Source organism: Haemorhous mexicanus, chromosome 6, assembly GCF_027477595.1.
Source record: "Haemorhous mexicanus isolate bHaeMex1 chromosome 6, bHaeMex1.pri, whole genome shotgun sequence".
Classification (NCBI taxonomy): Eukaryota; Metazoa; Chordata; class Aves; order Passeriformes; family Fringillidae; genus Haemorhous; species Haemorhous mexicanus.
Window position 1 is genome coordinate 58,018,394 of NC_082346.1, and position 16,584 is coordinate 58,034,977.

The window sequence follows — 16,584 nt, forward strand, 5'->3', positions numbered from 1 at the left end:
ATAAATGTCAAACATACTAGAATGAAAACTACCTGTAGTGGGTAGTGTGAGCCTCATCTTCTTGGCTATATTTAAGAAAGGCAACCCCTGCCCCCAGGTAATCAAATCAATAGGTAATAGTACTGTTGTCTCAAGTGTGTCAGACTCACACTGTCAGAGACTTCATCCCAGAAAACTGGTGCTAAGAAAGTGCTTCCAAACTCATGAAAGTAGTGTCAGGAAGGGAAGAGCTTGAGAGGCAGAGTCCACATGGATAGATCTTCACAAACTAGGGATTTTAGAGATTATTGCTGGTGGCCTCCTGTGTACAGCATTGCAATAATGCTACTGGTGTCTTCAGTCCTGTACCTAGACAGGTAGTATGAGCCTTGTGAGTGCTTGGCACTGAGTGTTTACAGTCTGGAAATCAACCCTGCAGATCACTCTTATCTTTTGAAAACAAGAAGACAGCTCCAAACACCAGAATATCACAGTGAGGAAAATCCCAGCAAAATCCCCAGGGCTCTAATGCCCATGTTACCAGAAGGAGGCACAAAGTTAAAATGCAAGTCTGCATTTTTTTTTTTCCTGATGCCCTAGTATAAATAGAAGCAAATAAAGTACTTTGAATCTGACCCCAAAAGTGCTGACTAATTAGAATTTTTTTGCTTCTTTTTTCTTTCTTCTTTTTGCTCTGATTTGTTTCCACACTGTTCTCTGCTCCATTGCAATAAGCTCTGCATATGCATAGACACACCTGCTCACGCTTTCTAGTATCTCCTGCAAAGGCTTGTATTTTAAACCGAGGAGCCAGACAATGCTCAAGGGAAGAAATGTCACATTTTACAGATGGGGAACTGTGATACAGGCTGCTGCATTTTTAAGTAGCTTTCTGAACATGGATATTTGCATATTTGTTCAGAACATCTGTGACTTAAGGTTTACAAGGTTTTTAAGGACTTTGTATATCATACAGCACCCTTTTCCCACAGTATCTCTCTTCTCTTTGATTCTTCATTGCCCTCAAGAAAATATTTCAAGACAGACCTTTGAACATAGAGGGATGCTCTGTGATCATGGGCTGAAATGCACAGGCCCTGTCACTGACAGAGACTACCAAACAGGATGGATCATTTCATGGTGCAGTGAGAGGTTGCTCTTGCTCTTCATCACCTCTGAGCATTTCTTACAGGATAGAGTAATAAAGTCCTAGGAGTTTTCAGTGATGTGAATTACACATTAGACATAATGAGTCCAGAGTCCTATCCTTTCTTACCAACAGCTCATGATGGCAGCTACTAACAGCTATTACCAGGGTGTTAGCATTAGTCCAGTTTGGGATAACATTTCTCTTTTTGTGCATCACATTCTTGTCAGTTTGAGGCCGTGCTGCATCCCTGCTGCGAGTAGAAGCGCCCTCTCCTGTGCAGAGGTTCATTTTGCAGGGAAGGAGGGAGAGTAACGCCATGCAAACCACCCACTTCCAGCAGGCACTGAAGAGATGGAGAGAACTGGTGTCACGTCCTCTAGAAGACATGCTGGGAGATCCAGCTCTGGGGATGCTGGCACCTGTATGCTTCCCTGCATGCCTAAGACGTAAAAAAATTATTGCATCTCTTTGATGCAGTCCCCCCACTCTTATTTGCTACTGTTAGTTTGTGCTGGTTTGAAAAGAAGATGTGCTTTCCAGACTGTCAGGGAACTTTGGCATCATTTCACTGTACAGAGGAAGTTTCCTAGAGGACCAGTCCCACAGTGTGAGCTGTAGAATGACAATATCCTCACTAAGAGAAGCCATTAGGTCGTGGCTATTTCTGAAAGCCTGGTTCTGAGTTAGATTTCATCACTCACCACCCAGCAGAAATTTGGCATTAGGTTGTACATGAGTACAACCTAATGTCTGTACATGTACAGTCACAAGGTGACCAACTGCAGAAGAAACTTGTCACACGTGGAGAGTCTGAGTTCATTCCTGTGGGGTTTTGCCAGCTTTGTAGCAAAATTGTACCAATCCTCTTGTGGCAAAATTTTATACAGAACATGAAAGCGTTTCTTAGTCGGGATCAGAGTTTTATAAGTGAGCTACCTTAAACATTTACTTAAAAAAAAAAATGCAGTCTTCAGATATAACTTAAAATTGATGAATAAGCAAACAAATCACATATATTGTCTGCAAAAACTAGTTTGGCCAGCTCTAGTTCATAGCCAGAAATTATTCACTTCATGTTTTATAGTCATACTTAAAATAATCAGCAATGAGCTTATCTCCCAGGTATAAGTGTCTGAGGCACATGTAAAAATAACATAATGTTTTATTTATACAGTAGCCTACTCTTTTAGTCAAATGATGGAAGTTATACTTGAGTAAATGCTGAGTATAAAAGAGTGAAATTTTCTAATCCCACCCTGTTACACTAGTGAGCAGCTTATCTGCTCTGCACCTTATGTGTGGAGACCTGGCCATCTAAAGATCAAATTGGGAGTCACAGCTTTGGTTTTGTTTTGTACTCTCTCTAGCTCATCTTATAGCTTGGACTGAGTTGGGGAAGTTGGGAGCCAGATCCATGTGGGTACAGATCCAGATGGCTGTGTTGAGAACTGCAGATCTGATGTAGCAGGTGAGCTTTCTTCACAGCAGGAAGCAGTCCCTGTGGGCTCACTGGTGGTGTCTCTGCAGGAGGAAAGGGTGGAAAGACCCACACAATCAATCCACCCCTCAGATATGCTCTGAACAAAGAAGTGCCCTTTGCTGTGTATCTCACACTTGTGCCAGTGCTGAGACCTTTCCTTTGCCTGAGTGGCACAGTCAGATACTGTCTGACAAAAAAAAAGATTGTGTGCTTGATTTACCAGACAAGAAACTGTCATTTTATCTGGTGGGATATTTTAACAACATGGAATGTTTCTTGATGCCCTCACTCAGTCATAAAGCTGCTTTTCTGTTTATCCAAAGAAGTCAGCATTTGCAGTTTTCCCATGTAGATACATTGCTTGGTACCAGGCCCCTAACCCCTTCAGTAATCTATCACAGAATATTTTAGCTTGGAAAGCACCTCTGAAGATTATCTAGGTAAATTTTTAAGTTAGATCAGGATGCACAAATCTTTGTCACTTCTAAAGCTTTTGTTTCAGAATGTGTCTGAACAAATAAACTCCAAGGATTTTCATTAAGAGAAGATGCAGAATGACATAGTAATTTAGAACAGCGTGCAGCTTCATTAAGGCAGCAGAACTGCAGCTGTTGCATCTGATGCTTATAATCCCTGGCCCCTGCATCTGTGCCACTGGGTTCTAGTGTTGGTTCACAGAATTGTAGAATATCCTGAGTTGGAAGAGACCATGAAGTCCCAACTCCTGACTCTGAGCAGGGCACCTGAGAGCATTGTCCAAATGCTTCTTGAACTCTCTCAGGACTGGTGTTGTGACCACTTCCCTGGGGTGCCTGTTCCAGTGCCCAGCCACCCTCTGGGTGAAGCACCTTTTTCTAACATCTGATCCAAGTCTCCTCTGCCTCAGTTTCAGGACATCCCTCAGGTCCTGTCACTGTCACCAGAGAGAAGAGACCAGTGCCTGCTCCCTTGACTCCCACCATGATGATTCTCCCCTCAGTCTGCAGGCCGAACAGACCAAGTGACCTCAGACACTCCTCATATCCTCCCCTCCAGAGCTTTCACCATCCTCATGGCCCTTCTTTGGTTGTTCTCTAATAGCTTGATGTGGCAGTGTGTTTTATGAGTTCTACAGTTGTTTCAATTTCAACAGTTAGTGGTTCAATGTTAATTAAGCAAAATGGTTTGATCCTTGTACCCCCGTTTTATCCCCTCATAATGGTTTCTCCCAAGTTGTTTACCCCTAAGTTTTCCCACCACTTAGCTGCCACTCAACGTGCCTGTTTCCCTGCTCCAGCCTTCCTTCCTTCCTTCCCTCCCTCGAATGGGCCTGTCACTCCAAGTTGTGCTGTCCCCTTCCCTTGTCCATCAACCTAGATCCACCCCTTTTGTTCCTGAATGTTCGATGCCCTGGTTGATTTGTTTTAGAGGCTTCAAAACAGTTGATTTGATTTAGAGGCTTCTCTCCTCCCCTATGTCAACCCCATTGTCTTGCTAGATCCCGTGCTCCTCCCGGAGTGTTCTCCCATTGGTTATGTGATGTTTTCACCCCCTAAAGTAGCCTCCTTTAAAAACTCTACCCGGACTGCTGTTCCCTTGTCACTTGTCCCTGACCCATCCTCTGAATAAAGCTTCGTTGGACTGCATACGAGTGTCCTCTCCTTCGGCTCTTTACCTCGGGATCCTGCTGGTGTCCTGCAGCGTCACCCACGCTGCTGCACCCACTGCCACTGGGAAGGTCTCGGTGGGAGCTCAGGGGCAGCCTCTCTTGTGTGTCCCTCTGGTCACTCTGGGAGCTTGCTAGCCGGCATTCCAACACTCCGTGACTGAAGGAGAGCCACAGCTTAATGTCATTTTTATATGGTGGCTCCTGAAACTGCACAGAGGAATTGAGGTGAGGCCGCACCAGCTCAGCCCAGAGCAAGACAATCCCCTCCCTCAGCACTCACTTCTTATCAGAGGAAAATCATCAGAGATGTTTAAATTCATCGAGGCCAATAGCAAACTTACATCCATGTCAATCAGTTCAGAAGCCTGTACCTCTCGTTTCTTCTAAATTCACTGCTGTTTTTCATTAAGGCTTCATTTCAGACTACGAAAATCCTGAGGTCGAGGCAGTTTGCATCTCTGTCTTCAGAGATGAGTCACCAGTGCTCTGGCTGGCAGGGGCTGTCAGCAGCTACGTTCTGCTGCTGCTGCAGAATTCTTTAGCAATTGAAAGTTACAGATACTCAGCACCTTGCAGGTTTCTCCATGATAGCTTAGAGAATTTGATCTCTGAGATGCATATAAAAATAGAAATACAGAATTTTTTAATTAACACCACAACAGAATGTCACGTTCTTCTAAGAAACAATCTCCAATTTAGTATTATGTGGACTACTTTTGAGGACAAAGCCATTTCACATATAAATATCAGAGGAGTCATTCAATAATTAAAAAATGAAATATGTAATAAATATAATAAATTGAGGATACATAATTTTGGCATAATAGTTCTTTACAAAAGTGTAAGAATATATAAGAATAAAACATAACATACATAAGAATAACATCCAAAGATACCTATGGCAGTTTTAAGATAAAAAGTATTGTATTTATAATAAGAGTGGTTAATGTTAGTTCAATGCAGAAATGTCAATGTCACTAACAATTTCAATGTGTCTCAGAAATACAACACCACAGATTAAATGGAATGATGCTATGAAACGCTCTACAAACTTGTACTCAAACTGGTTCATGATCTGTCTGTTGAATCACATAAAAATATGAAGAAGTTGTTTAGATAAACATTGCCAGATTTGTATCATTCCTATTTTTTAAATACTCGTTAAAAGCCACAAGGTACTACTATCAACAAGTTAATAATAGAAGTGGCAGCAGCAACAGTGAAATTTGCCCCAGCATGTCTGGGGAGTTCCCAGCTGTGGGGAGGAAGGACTGTGCTCTTGGGACTGCCAACCTTCCATACCATCCATGAGCCTACCCATAGCTTCTGCAGACTCCTACACAGTAAAGTGGGATCAGTTACATAAGGGAAGGGTTAGCTTAGTCAGAAATGAAACAAGAGTTCAACAAACGTTTGGAGATGGCATAAAAGCAGTCCCTGACTCCACTTAGAAATGTATACATTTTCTGTATATTTCAGTGCATTCTAGGTCTGACTGCAAAACAAGTAAAATTTACTAATTGGAAACTATCAACCATCAGAATTACACATTATAAGAATTTCAGGTCAGTGCGGATCTTGACTAATGCAGCAGTAGTACTGTTGGTCTATGTTCTCAGGCTTTTTTTTTTTTTGCCATCTAATTCTCCTGGAATGTGTGATGTACCTGAAGTCACATACTAGAGTAGGAGGAAAATGTTTACTCATTTTTAATATTTTCCACTGGTTAACCACAAACGGTAACAGCAGAGCACATGTATGAGAATTGGAACATGTACCTTCTCAAGAAGCAAAAATTTCAACATTAAGAACAGTATATTGTTCTCCTCTGCAATGTTTTTTTAAAATTTTTCTCAGAAGATAAAACTGGTTTTATTTCATATGAGAGAAAGAGTCAGTCAAAAAAACCCCCAAACCTTTAAGATCCCAATTTGAGTTAATTCATTTATTTTGCATATCCTTAGCAAAGTAGTATTTTCATCAGTGATACTGGTGGGCAAAGTTTATTGTAGGAGACAAACAGAAATGTGAATTATTGCTCCCATAGTGTCCTCAAGGAGTTAGTGGCCCATGCAGGATAGGCAAGATGATGTCAGCATGTAAAAACTTGTGTCCTGCAGCTGGCATTGGGAACTTCTTATTTGCTCCAGCAGCTACCAGCTAGCTGCCACTTTCCTGGTCTCTGCCACTGGTACAGGCCTTCTGAATGTCAGATGAATCTGTTACTTCTTTGTTTTCTTTTCTTTGGCCCTCTTCCTCTGATTCTTTTAGCATTTCCAGTTTTATGTTATCAGTATTGTGATCAGTGGACGAATTTACCTTGGATGAGTTCCATCTCCATCTTCTCAGGCTCCTATAAAAGTCTTTTCTGACGTTTTCACTGACTAGAACGTAGATGATTGGATCAGCAACACCATTTGCAGTGCCTAAACACAGAAACACTGTAAAAACTGAATATATCTTATTTTCAAATGGACATGGGCAGTCCTGATGAAATATAAAGTATATGGCTCTTATTATGAGAACCACATGATATGGAGCAAAGCAGATCAAGAAAATAACAATAATGGCAATAGCCACACGCTTCACTTTGGCTTTCTCGCAACAAGTCAAGCTGCTGCTTCTTTTTGTAGCTTGCAAAATTTTGCAGTTTGTAAAAATCAGGATTATGAAGGGTATGGCAAATCCAAACAGGAATCTAGCGAAGCTGAAATAAGCCAATAATATGTCAAGAGGCACTGTCTCAAAGCAGGTTTTCACCTCTGTACAGTTTTGTTTGTCTTCCATAAAAAATACTGGAGTGTGGATTCCTGCAACCACAGCAAAGAGAAAACATACTATTATGATGGCCTTTTTCTGTTGTCTTCTCCCCCTTGATTCCAGAGGATACACTAGTGCCACATAACGATCCACAGAGATGCAACACAAAAGCAGAATGCTGATGTAGATATTGCAGAAAAAGATGAATCCTATTATCCTGCAAGCAATGTCACCTATGGTCCAGTTGTGGTCGTTTCTCACATAGATAATCCAGAAAGGCAAGGTACTTAAATACATCAGGTCACACAATGATAAACTGAAAATGTAGATGGCAACTACTATATTCCTTTTGATTTGTACAAATGTAAGCAGAGAAGTTAAGCAATTTGCTGGAAGGCCTATAGCAAAAACAATGCTGTAAACAGCAATCAGGAGTATCTGACTGTCTTGATAAGGAATTTCTGGGCAAGTAGAGTTACAGTTTTCGTGTAGACAGCGTTCCATTATTCTTTTTCCAGCTGATATTTCCTGAGAAGCAGAAGACAAGGTGGAAGGTTAGCATTGCGTCACTTAAAAATATATCAGAAAAGGTTATGGTCCCATAGGTGCCAACTTGACGTGTTTGTGGAGGAAGTGGAATGGAGGATGTTTAAAAGGTTCCTCCTCAGACATGAACTGAGAAAGAGAGGGTTACATTCCTCCACCTCTGAGAGTTGGACTGCATTCTGGTGGCTATGTGGAAGCTCTCTCAAGGGGGATCTGAAGTTTTGTCCCTGGACATAAAAGCATCCATCTTTTTTTTGTCAGTTCCCATCCTAAAATCATACTGTAAATGCTAAACCTGCCATCATTCCTCGTGCCAAGTATCACCTGCACCCAAAATCTCACATGGGGATCAGCCTGCAAAAATAAGGCAGATGAATATGAAGTTGTGGACCAGCTTAGACGTACTTGAAAAAAAAATGCTGGGTTCAGTATTGTACCATCTTCAGAATGACTAGAGAAAAGAATCCTCACTGTTGTGTGGAGAAGATGGCACATTACTCAGACCATTGACAGGACCTGAGGGAATAGCCTGAAGTGGTGTCAGGGGAGGTTTAGGTTGGCTAGTGGAAAAAGGTTCTTAACACAGAGGGTGATTGAGCTGGTGTTAACTTACAAACACGGTGGTGGCAAGAAGGGCTGGTGGTGATGTGCTTTTTGCTGCCTCCAAGAATTTGCCACCTTTGGTGGAAGAGGAGGGGTCTCTTCTGGGTCACCTACAAATCTGCTGTGTAGAGGGGATAAAAAAGGTGCTGGATTTCAGGGTCAGCAGTCGTTCTCTGCCCCGGCCTCATCTGTGAACTGTCATACAGAGCTTGTCCTTGACTCAAAACACTCCTGGTGGTCTGAGAGCTGCTGTACACCTGCACACCACAGAGGGTCTTGGAGCCTCAGGAAGGAGATGCCTGTGACTTTCTAAGCTACCTGCCTGGAGCAGGCATTTTTCCTTGGTGTTTGGCATATGGACTAAGCCACAGGGTTGGGGCTGAGCCGAAGAGACCTTCACATGTCAGTGGGTCGGTGCCAAGCACAACGCTCAGCTGACAAAGTGCAGCCATGGGCATGGACCTACCCTTCAAAAAAAAATCAGGTGCTGAAGGACTGTCCCAAAGCTTTGGCCTGTCAACTTTGGAGCTTTGGAGGAGGAGTGCTCTAAGTCCCAGCCCAATGTAAGGAAGGAGGAGAGGAGGCCACCCATTTGCTCCGCTCCTCACCTTCTCCAGGCTCTCAGCCCTGTCCAGGAAAGAGTCTTCTTCCACTGGCCGCTGCATCCACCCCCAGTTCAGAGCTTCACTTGCCTCCACTCAGTTCTCCAGGTCTGCAGAGAGGTTTTCCCCTCAAACTGAAAATCACAAAGCAGCACTTAGCAGAAAATTTATGACATTTCTCCTGGTGACATTTTCTCTTGTGTTGATACACCCGTAAGGGGAAGGAAGTAGCACCACAATCCACCCTGTGACTAAAGTCAGCTTCTGAGTGCCTCTACAGCCCTCTTCAATTGAAAGCACATTCCTGTCTTCTCAGACCTTTAGAGTTTAATAGTTTGATGCTTGGCACAGCTCAGACGATTCCCAGTTCTGTCTTCTTCTGGGATGTCGAAGCTAACCTGCACCTCAAATATTAATTCAAATGAAAACAGTAATAATTACACCAGTGAAAAAAAGTAGGCACCATTTTCTATTAACATATGTGATGATCAGTTTTGGTTTGAACACCAGAACTCAAGAGATTTATCACACCCAGCAATTTTCAAGCATGTATAAAGGGTAAAATATAGTGATGATGACAAGGATGAACAATAGCCAAGAACACATTTGTGAGACACAAACTGTTCCAGTGAGTTATCTTTGCTGCCCCGAATCCTTCAGTTGAGCAAGCCTCTCCACAGTAGCTGTTTTTACCTTTTTGTGGCCTATCGTGATCTGCTAGGTCTCACCAATCATAGGTGTTACAGCAGCTGTGTTTTGCATCAGCAGCTCAGTGTATTTTTGTCAGCACTCTGAGGCTTCTTGCTCTGTGAGAGTCACTGCACGAGACATACCGCAGTTACATGTGCCTTTCTCACCTTCAAGACGTGCAAAGCATCTCATCTTCCAGGACAGAGAGATCATGAAGCACCTGAGCAAAAATCACTGGGAATCTGCTAAGATTTGCTGGATGCCTGCCCTGTATTTACACTCTTCCATTTCTAATATTCATATGCTGTGTCCATGCTGTTAGACAACTAGATAATTACGTTTCATACTCCTAAAATGCAGTGGCTCCTGCTGCTCATTTGGGCCAGTTGCATTAATCTTTTCTCAAGAAAAGTCTTTTCAGTAAAACTGAAGTGTAAAAAAAAGGAAATGAAAACAAGCAGGAAAGCAAAAGGCTTTACTTTGTCTTTTTTTTTTTTTTTGTTATTTGTGTATGAACTGCTCATGTGAAACTGTTTAAATTTCCAAAGGAGAAGTTGGAGTGATAAAAATAGCCACTATTAGAAAAAGTAAAAAAAGAAAATTACAGTTATTGTTACAAAGCAGAGAAGAATAAGTCAAAAAAAGCACAATAGTTGGACAGAGACTGGTTGAAAGTCTTTGGAGTAACTCACTTGATATACACAGGGACAGAAGAAAAAAAGGACACAGTGAAATCCATAACATGAGTACAATTACATGAGCAAAGCACAATAATTATTATTTATTTTATTTTCTAATTTTTTTCTGATCATCCATCTCTTCCAGGCATTATTGTTAGAGCCGAAAGTTCTGAGGCATTTATATGGATATTAGGAACAATGTGAAATAACCTCTGTGATGGTTAAAAGGGAAACAAACTTTCCCTTCACACTTTCATTCCTGTCCCCAATATTTCTTGAGGAAAACAACCTGAGTGTCTCAAAGCATAAATCAACCTTCAGTGAAAGAGGATGTGAGTTTCTCCTGAGGGATTTTGTGTGCTTTCCTTGGGTGGTGTGTGGTGCTGGAAGGGTTTGACACGAGGGTGCTAGCAGGACGTCAGTTGGACACTCAAATCTATATTGAAACACATTAGTTCCTGGATGTGACATTTATGCCACCTACAGTGCTTGTCACCAGCCATGTCACTCCTCCAATGTCTGAACCTGGGCTTCTCCTCATGCTGAACTTACAATAATTGTCTGTAAATTATCAACTGATAAACCTTGTGTCTCTTAACTTGAAACTAAGAAATTGCTGTGCTATTTGCTCTGCTGTTCTTGAAAGAAGGAAAAGTGTTTATGGTGTCTTTGAGTAGAAACAGATCATGGCCCATGTGCCCAGCAAGTCAGTGATTTTTTTTTCCATTATTAATAAACAAATTAGTAAATGAAGTCACTCCTATAAGCAAATCTCAGCATAAAAAGGAGAAACAGCCATGGCTGCACTTGGTTACCCATCAGACCAATCATTTTTACTGACACACACAACACAGTGGGATTTGAAGCTGTATACTTTGAAATTTGAACATAAACCCATATATTTTCAAGCAACTTGGTTTCAAATTTGAACATAATATATGAATATATAATCTTGGCACTATATAGTTTCAAAACTCTGTTTAGAAAAAAAAAAAAGTGTTTTAAAGCTATCCTGGGAATCCAGCTTGAGCACAACTCTATCCTAAAATACCTTTCTTCCACTGGTGGAGGTAACCCCTCTTTTGCCTAGTGCTGGTTAAAAAAGTCTCAGCATTTGTAGGCTGAAAGCAGCAAGACCCTGGGATTAGTTATTCAGCCTTCATATTTAATTCTGTACTGCAGATATGAGATATAATGCAGATATAAGCAGTCTTACAAAGATATTAAAATGAAGATAATAATAAATATAAAAATAAAGAAGATAGGTGGTAGAAGAGAGAAGTTATTAATCAATTGCCTTTCAGGAGGTGAGGAGCTCAGCAGTCTTTCCTGAGGAGGGAAAGATACTTATTTACCTCAAGATAACACTGTTCATAGATCTGAACTCTCAATGACTGTAGGTTTTTAAATACCTCAGTGCAGGTTTTTACATAAATCCATACATCCACTTCACCCTTTCCACAATCTAGTTATCCCACAATAGTACTAAATGTGCTAATTTGCTAAAATGAGCAGCTGTGGTATTGTAAGGGGAACTGTCATCATTCAGGTTTGACAAAGGCCCAGTTCTAAAAAATGATTCTTCCTTAATCTGAGTGTCCTAGTGCCATGCTACCTGGAGAGGGACTGCACAGGAGAGAAGAATGTCTGGTGGGTGGGAGAGAAATGTTGACAAAAGATCCTTGTACTGGGTTTAAGACCAGGTATATAAAAGCAAGTAAAACTGCTTTAAACATTGTAGGTATGGGAAGTTCAGAGGTGAAAAATAGACTCCAAAATCCACCTGTATCAGGGGACTTTGGTCTCATTATTCAAAGGCTATGAGTTGGGATTTTGGGACTTCAGACCTAGCAAAGTTTCTCAGTCCTTCCTGAGAGCATCAGAGTGCAGCTATTGCAGGGCAGATTTACTCCCTGGTAGCCACCAGCTTGTGTGGAGAAGATCCCAGAGCCAGAGCAATGGCTCCATGGCCAGGAGAAGCATCAGGAAGCCCAGAAAAGCTGTCATAAACTTGGGGCTAAACTGTAAAGTCTGTCAAGTCAAAAGGCTGATGTTAATGTAGGTGTTGGAGCAGCGGCAGTGAAAGTGAGCAACTGAGAGCAGCTCTGCTTCGCACCTCACCACACCTGAAACCACCAAGCACTCAATGACTCCCTAAAGCTATTGCAGCTTAATTGGTGGCTTTGACATTGGGGGCTAATTGTGCATAGGTTCTGTTAAAGGGGCCCATTTGGAAACCCAACTGACCAAACTTTCCTACTGGCTTGTGCTGATACTAAGAAGTTCTAGAAGAAGAGGATGAGGATTCCCATTCCTCTCTCCTGTATCAGGATGCTCAAGGATGTTGAAGCACAGCCAAGTACCAGCAGATTTGGCACTAAGGGTATAGAAATGGGTGGATACTGCTCTGGGTTCCTGGGATGTTGGAGAGCAGGCTAGGATATCAGGGAATAGGATGTTTTAACAAGGTGAGGAGGTCTGGCTATGCTGACACACTGTTAGAGATGAATGTGTCTAGAGATTAATATTGTCAGGTTTAAGGAAAATCTGACTTCAAGCAGCTGAACAAAGAAGCACCAAGACCTATGTCCAAACCCACCACTGTTCCCCTTTAAAAGGGGTGCTCTGTTATCCTTTAGACTTTAGGATTTCCCCAGCAGCTACTTATGGATATCATCTTCCTTATTCTTGACCTCCAGGCCTTCAAACAGGATACTCCTGCCAAACCTTTGATACCTGCGGTTAGAAACACACTAAGAGCCTTAGAAAGGCCCAGCCCAGAGCCATGTCCACCCCAACTTCTGTGATTCAAAATCATCTCTGGGATAGAAACTGTTCGGGTGGAGTTGCTGAACATATTTATAACCGAACACATCTGATCAAACTCCCACAAGTGTCCCCTCTTTCCTTCACTGACACCTTCCCTGCAATCATTACAGTCACAGGGATCACAGGCTCTTTCTGCAACCCCAAAATGCATTTGTCTCTTTCATCCCTGTTAAATCCCCCAGTAAGAACATGGCTTAACTGTGCTGCAGAGTGAGCACAGATAGGATGGCTTCTCTTTCCAGGAAAATGTGAAGATAGTGTGGGCTTTGACCTTGTGGCAGTAGATTATCTCTCCCTGATAGGAGTCTTGGCCCTGCCCTCGTGGGTCTGTATGGAAGCTGCTGTGGTGGCATCATCAGTACTAAAGATGGTGCTGGGGAAAAACAGCAAAGAGATGCCCAAAATAATTTAATGATCTGTTAGACCGGGGCTCACTGACATAATGGCTACTACTGACTAGTCTAGGTAGTTTCATCTTAAAATTATTTTACTTTTCTCTAAAGTGGATGTCTCTTAGCATCCAAAGTAGGATTTATAAAGCCTTGCAAAAACCACAGTGCTCTTTTTACTTGGAACAATCCTATTTTTAACAGTGCCTACAAATAGTATTTAACAGTGATCCGAACTTAGACACAAATATTTCCTCCTTCTCCATTTACTGTGAAACACAATTTCTTTGCTCCTTTTTGTCCTCTGATTTGCTCTCAACTAATTGGAAAACTTTCATTTTCCTTTTTGACATCTAGGTCACCTCCTGTAGCTACATTACCATACCAACAGCAAGGCTTTCCCCCTAAGACTTAAGTGATACAAAAAAACCTGTGACGCTCAAAGATTCCTCTTTGCATGTACACACCTCTGACATCTCTGTGAGCACACTCACTGCTGCTGAATCGGTGGTGTTTTGCCTGAATCCTCATCTCTGGTCTCTTCTGGCTCTTTATACACCTACCACAAAGAGCATTTTTGTTTGTTGGCACACTGAAAGTTGTTAATGTAAAAATCCCAGTTAGCAGACATTTCCCAAAGCATCCTGACACTTGACAGCAAAATTATTTGTAAGATCATGGCAAGGCTGTAAGATCATTGTCTCCCAAGAGGCTTGGGAAATGCTGAACCTGAAAGAACCATCTGCACTTTGAGGCAGAAATCTGTGCAGAGGGGGTGCCCAATTCAAATTAAATTTCTTTAAATTTCTTTAAATATAGTGTCCTGTGTAGAGAACTTTGGAAAACTTCTCAGAAGAAGATCAGTTTTTCCCATCGTGTACTAATGAGCAGAATAAATTTTTTTTTTTGGTGTTTTTTTTTTTTTTTGGTTGGTTGGTTTTTGTTGGTTTGGGTTTTTTTTTTGGGGAGGGGGGGTGGGGTTTGTATTTTTTTTTTTTTTTTGCTTTCTTTTGTTTTTTTTTTTGTTTCTCCCCTACACCCCTCTTCCCCACAACAAAGTTGCTGGAAGTTAAAGAGCTGCTGGTTTTGAGGCAGCAGCAGATATAAATGGGATTATGAGAAGAACAGGTTTAAAATAAACTCAGATGCTCTTTGGTCTTTGGAAAAGTAGTCAACTCTGAAAATATTTGACCAAAAAAATAAAAGTTAATTTAAACTCCAGTTAGCCTCCACATCCCTGAGTGCCAGATATTAGCAGTGCTGTGTGAATAAAAGGTGGAGAAAAAGAAGGAATTTAGTGTATCCAATTAGTCTTTATAGACCAGCAGGTAAACTTGACAATTAAATGCCTGCCTCGCTTTTCCAGCAGAGTAAGGATGAGAGGAAAGGCTGGATGTGAATTCTCCTGAAAAGAAGCCCAGCATTCATATTTCTATTATAATTCTGTATTCATGGCTCATTCACTGCAGTAGTACCTAAAGCTCACCTCACAGCAACATCTATTCTGCCAAAATCCTTCCATCCTAGTAATCATCTATCCCTGACTGCAACTAAAGTTGATTTCTAAAAGAAATATGTTTTTTATAGGAAAGGGAATTCATAAGGAAGACAGGTAGGAGGAGGTATATCAACTGCAATTAATTAATACAGATCCAGAAACTCCATCAGTCACAAGGAGATTTAGACTATGGTGAGGCATCAACACAATCTGCATTTCTTGAGCAGAGACACACGGCATGGAGAAACAGTGACCAAAACAGAACAAAGGAAAACACTGCCAAATAGAAGCAATGCCTTGACTCAGAGATGGAACACTTACCTTTTTTTTTTTTTTTTCCTTTTTTTCCCCTGGTTTTCACAGAGGAGACGATGGAGTGCTTCAGCTCGTGCTGTGCTCAGAGGCTGCTCTGACAGAGCTGCAGGAAGTAGCTGACGACACCACGTGCAGTCCTAAGTGCTGTGAGCTAAAAGAGGTTCTGTGGCCACAACTTCATCAGAGTCCCCAAAAATGGGTCACTTTTAGCTGGGGGTGCACAGAAAGCAGAGGCTGCCCAGTGCCAGCAGAGCACCTAGGAGGAGAAGCAGCCTTAAAAATTAAGAGTTTGCTGTTAAATTTTGTCACTTGTACAGAATTGCAAGTGTGGGAGGTTGTACAGCTGGTGGGAGGTTGCTTTGGTGACTGCCAGGCTCTGTTTTGGGCTCCTGTTCTGGACGTGCACCTAACTCACTGCAAACATGCCCCATAGAGACAAGGGACTGATGAACTGCCCCCTGTGGCTCCTCGGGGCAGAGCACCTGTGGGAGGTGCTGATTCCTACAGTGGAGGAAATTCCCACTCTGGGAATGAACTCACCTGAATATGTATGAATTGGCTGGGTATTGAATAATGGGAAACGCTATTAGAGCCCAATAAATGGTGTGGTGATAGGAGGGATATTCTGGTGCCAGCTGGGATAGAGAAGGCTGAGAATGCTAAAGAAGATTTGATGGTGGTTTAAACACCTTCTAGAAGTAGAACTGAGTTGCAGGAGTTCCTTAATAGCAAAGAGTATTGATAAGAAGGAGCATATGATCTTTACCAAGTGCCCTAGTTAAGGCTTTATGAGAGGAAGAAGACCCCAATGTTACAGTGCCAGTTTGTGAGACCTGTTGCATGTGGTTTTGCAGATGCTGTGTGATTCAAAGTCAGTTATGACCAGATTTATCAAGTTTTCAGACAACTTCTCCATCAACTCCTACCAGTGCCACTTGCAGTGAGGAGCTACAGGACCCCACAAGGGTCTGTCAGGGCTTGCAAACTGCTGAGGGCTAAGGTGGGACAGGAAGGAACTGTAGGGTGGCAAGCTAAGGTAAGCAGAGAACTGAATTTACTTTTGGTATCTGTATTGAAAGTGAAAAAATTTCTTCTGAAAATTAAAGAAATGCTTGATATGTACTTTCCTTCTGGTGTAAAAAAGTTACTTTGTTTCTGTGGCGCTTGGTGCCGTGTTCTAGTTGAGGTGTTGGAGCGTGGGTTGAACTCGATGATCTTAAAGGTCTCTTCCAACCTAGAAATTCTGTGATTCTGTGTTCTGGAGAATGTTTCTGGACATGGGTCTTTTTGGAGATAAAAATTTATTCTCAGGAACCAGAAGGAACTGGGGAAAAAAGAAGCTGAAGCTGGTTTCCATCTGTGGAGGAGAATAGGTGAAATTTCTGTCTGTACCAGCTCAGCTTGACTGGACATAT

At 41.9% G+C, this 16,584-nt stretch overlaps 1 protein-coding gene and 1 long non-coding RNA gene across 4 annotated transcripts; one reads left to right on the forward strand and one right to left on the reverse strand.

Annotated features, from left to right (window-relative positions):
- The first annotated feature begins 1,803 nt into the window (after window positions 1-1,803).
- On the forward strand, window positions 1,804-4,234 carry LOC132329402 (uncharacterized). Its single transcript, XR_009487055.1, has 2 exons — window positions 1,804-2,597; window positions 3,496-4,234. It is a non-coding gene; the product is annotated as an uncharacterized LOC132329402 (long non-coding RNA).
- A 643-nt stretch (window positions 4,235-4,877) lies between these two features.
- GPR132 (G protein-coupled receptor 132) lies at window positions 4,878-14,227 on the reverse strand. 3 transcript variants are annotated; one of them, XM_059850480.1, is made up of 3 exons: window positions 13,824-14,227; window positions 8,775-8,902; window positions 4,878-7,545 (listed from the first exon to the last, which is right to left on the reverse strand). In XM_059850480.1, the coding sequence occupies exons 2-3, from the start codon at window positions 8,829-8,831 to the stop codon at window positions 6,418-6,420; spliced, it is 1,185 nt and encodes a 394-aa protein (XP_059706463.1). In that variant the 5' UTR covers window positions 8,832-8,902; window positions 13,824-14,227; the 3' UTR covers window positions 4,878-6,417. The 3 variants fall into 3 exon arrangements, with proteins under 3 accessions (XP_059706463.1, XP_059706461.1, XP_059706464.1); XM_059850478.1 differs by having other exon boundaries at window positions 8,775-14,227; XM_059850481.1 differs by having other exon boundaries at window positions 8,633-14,227.
- Between the last annotated feature and the right edge of the window lie 2,357 nt (window positions 14,228-16,584).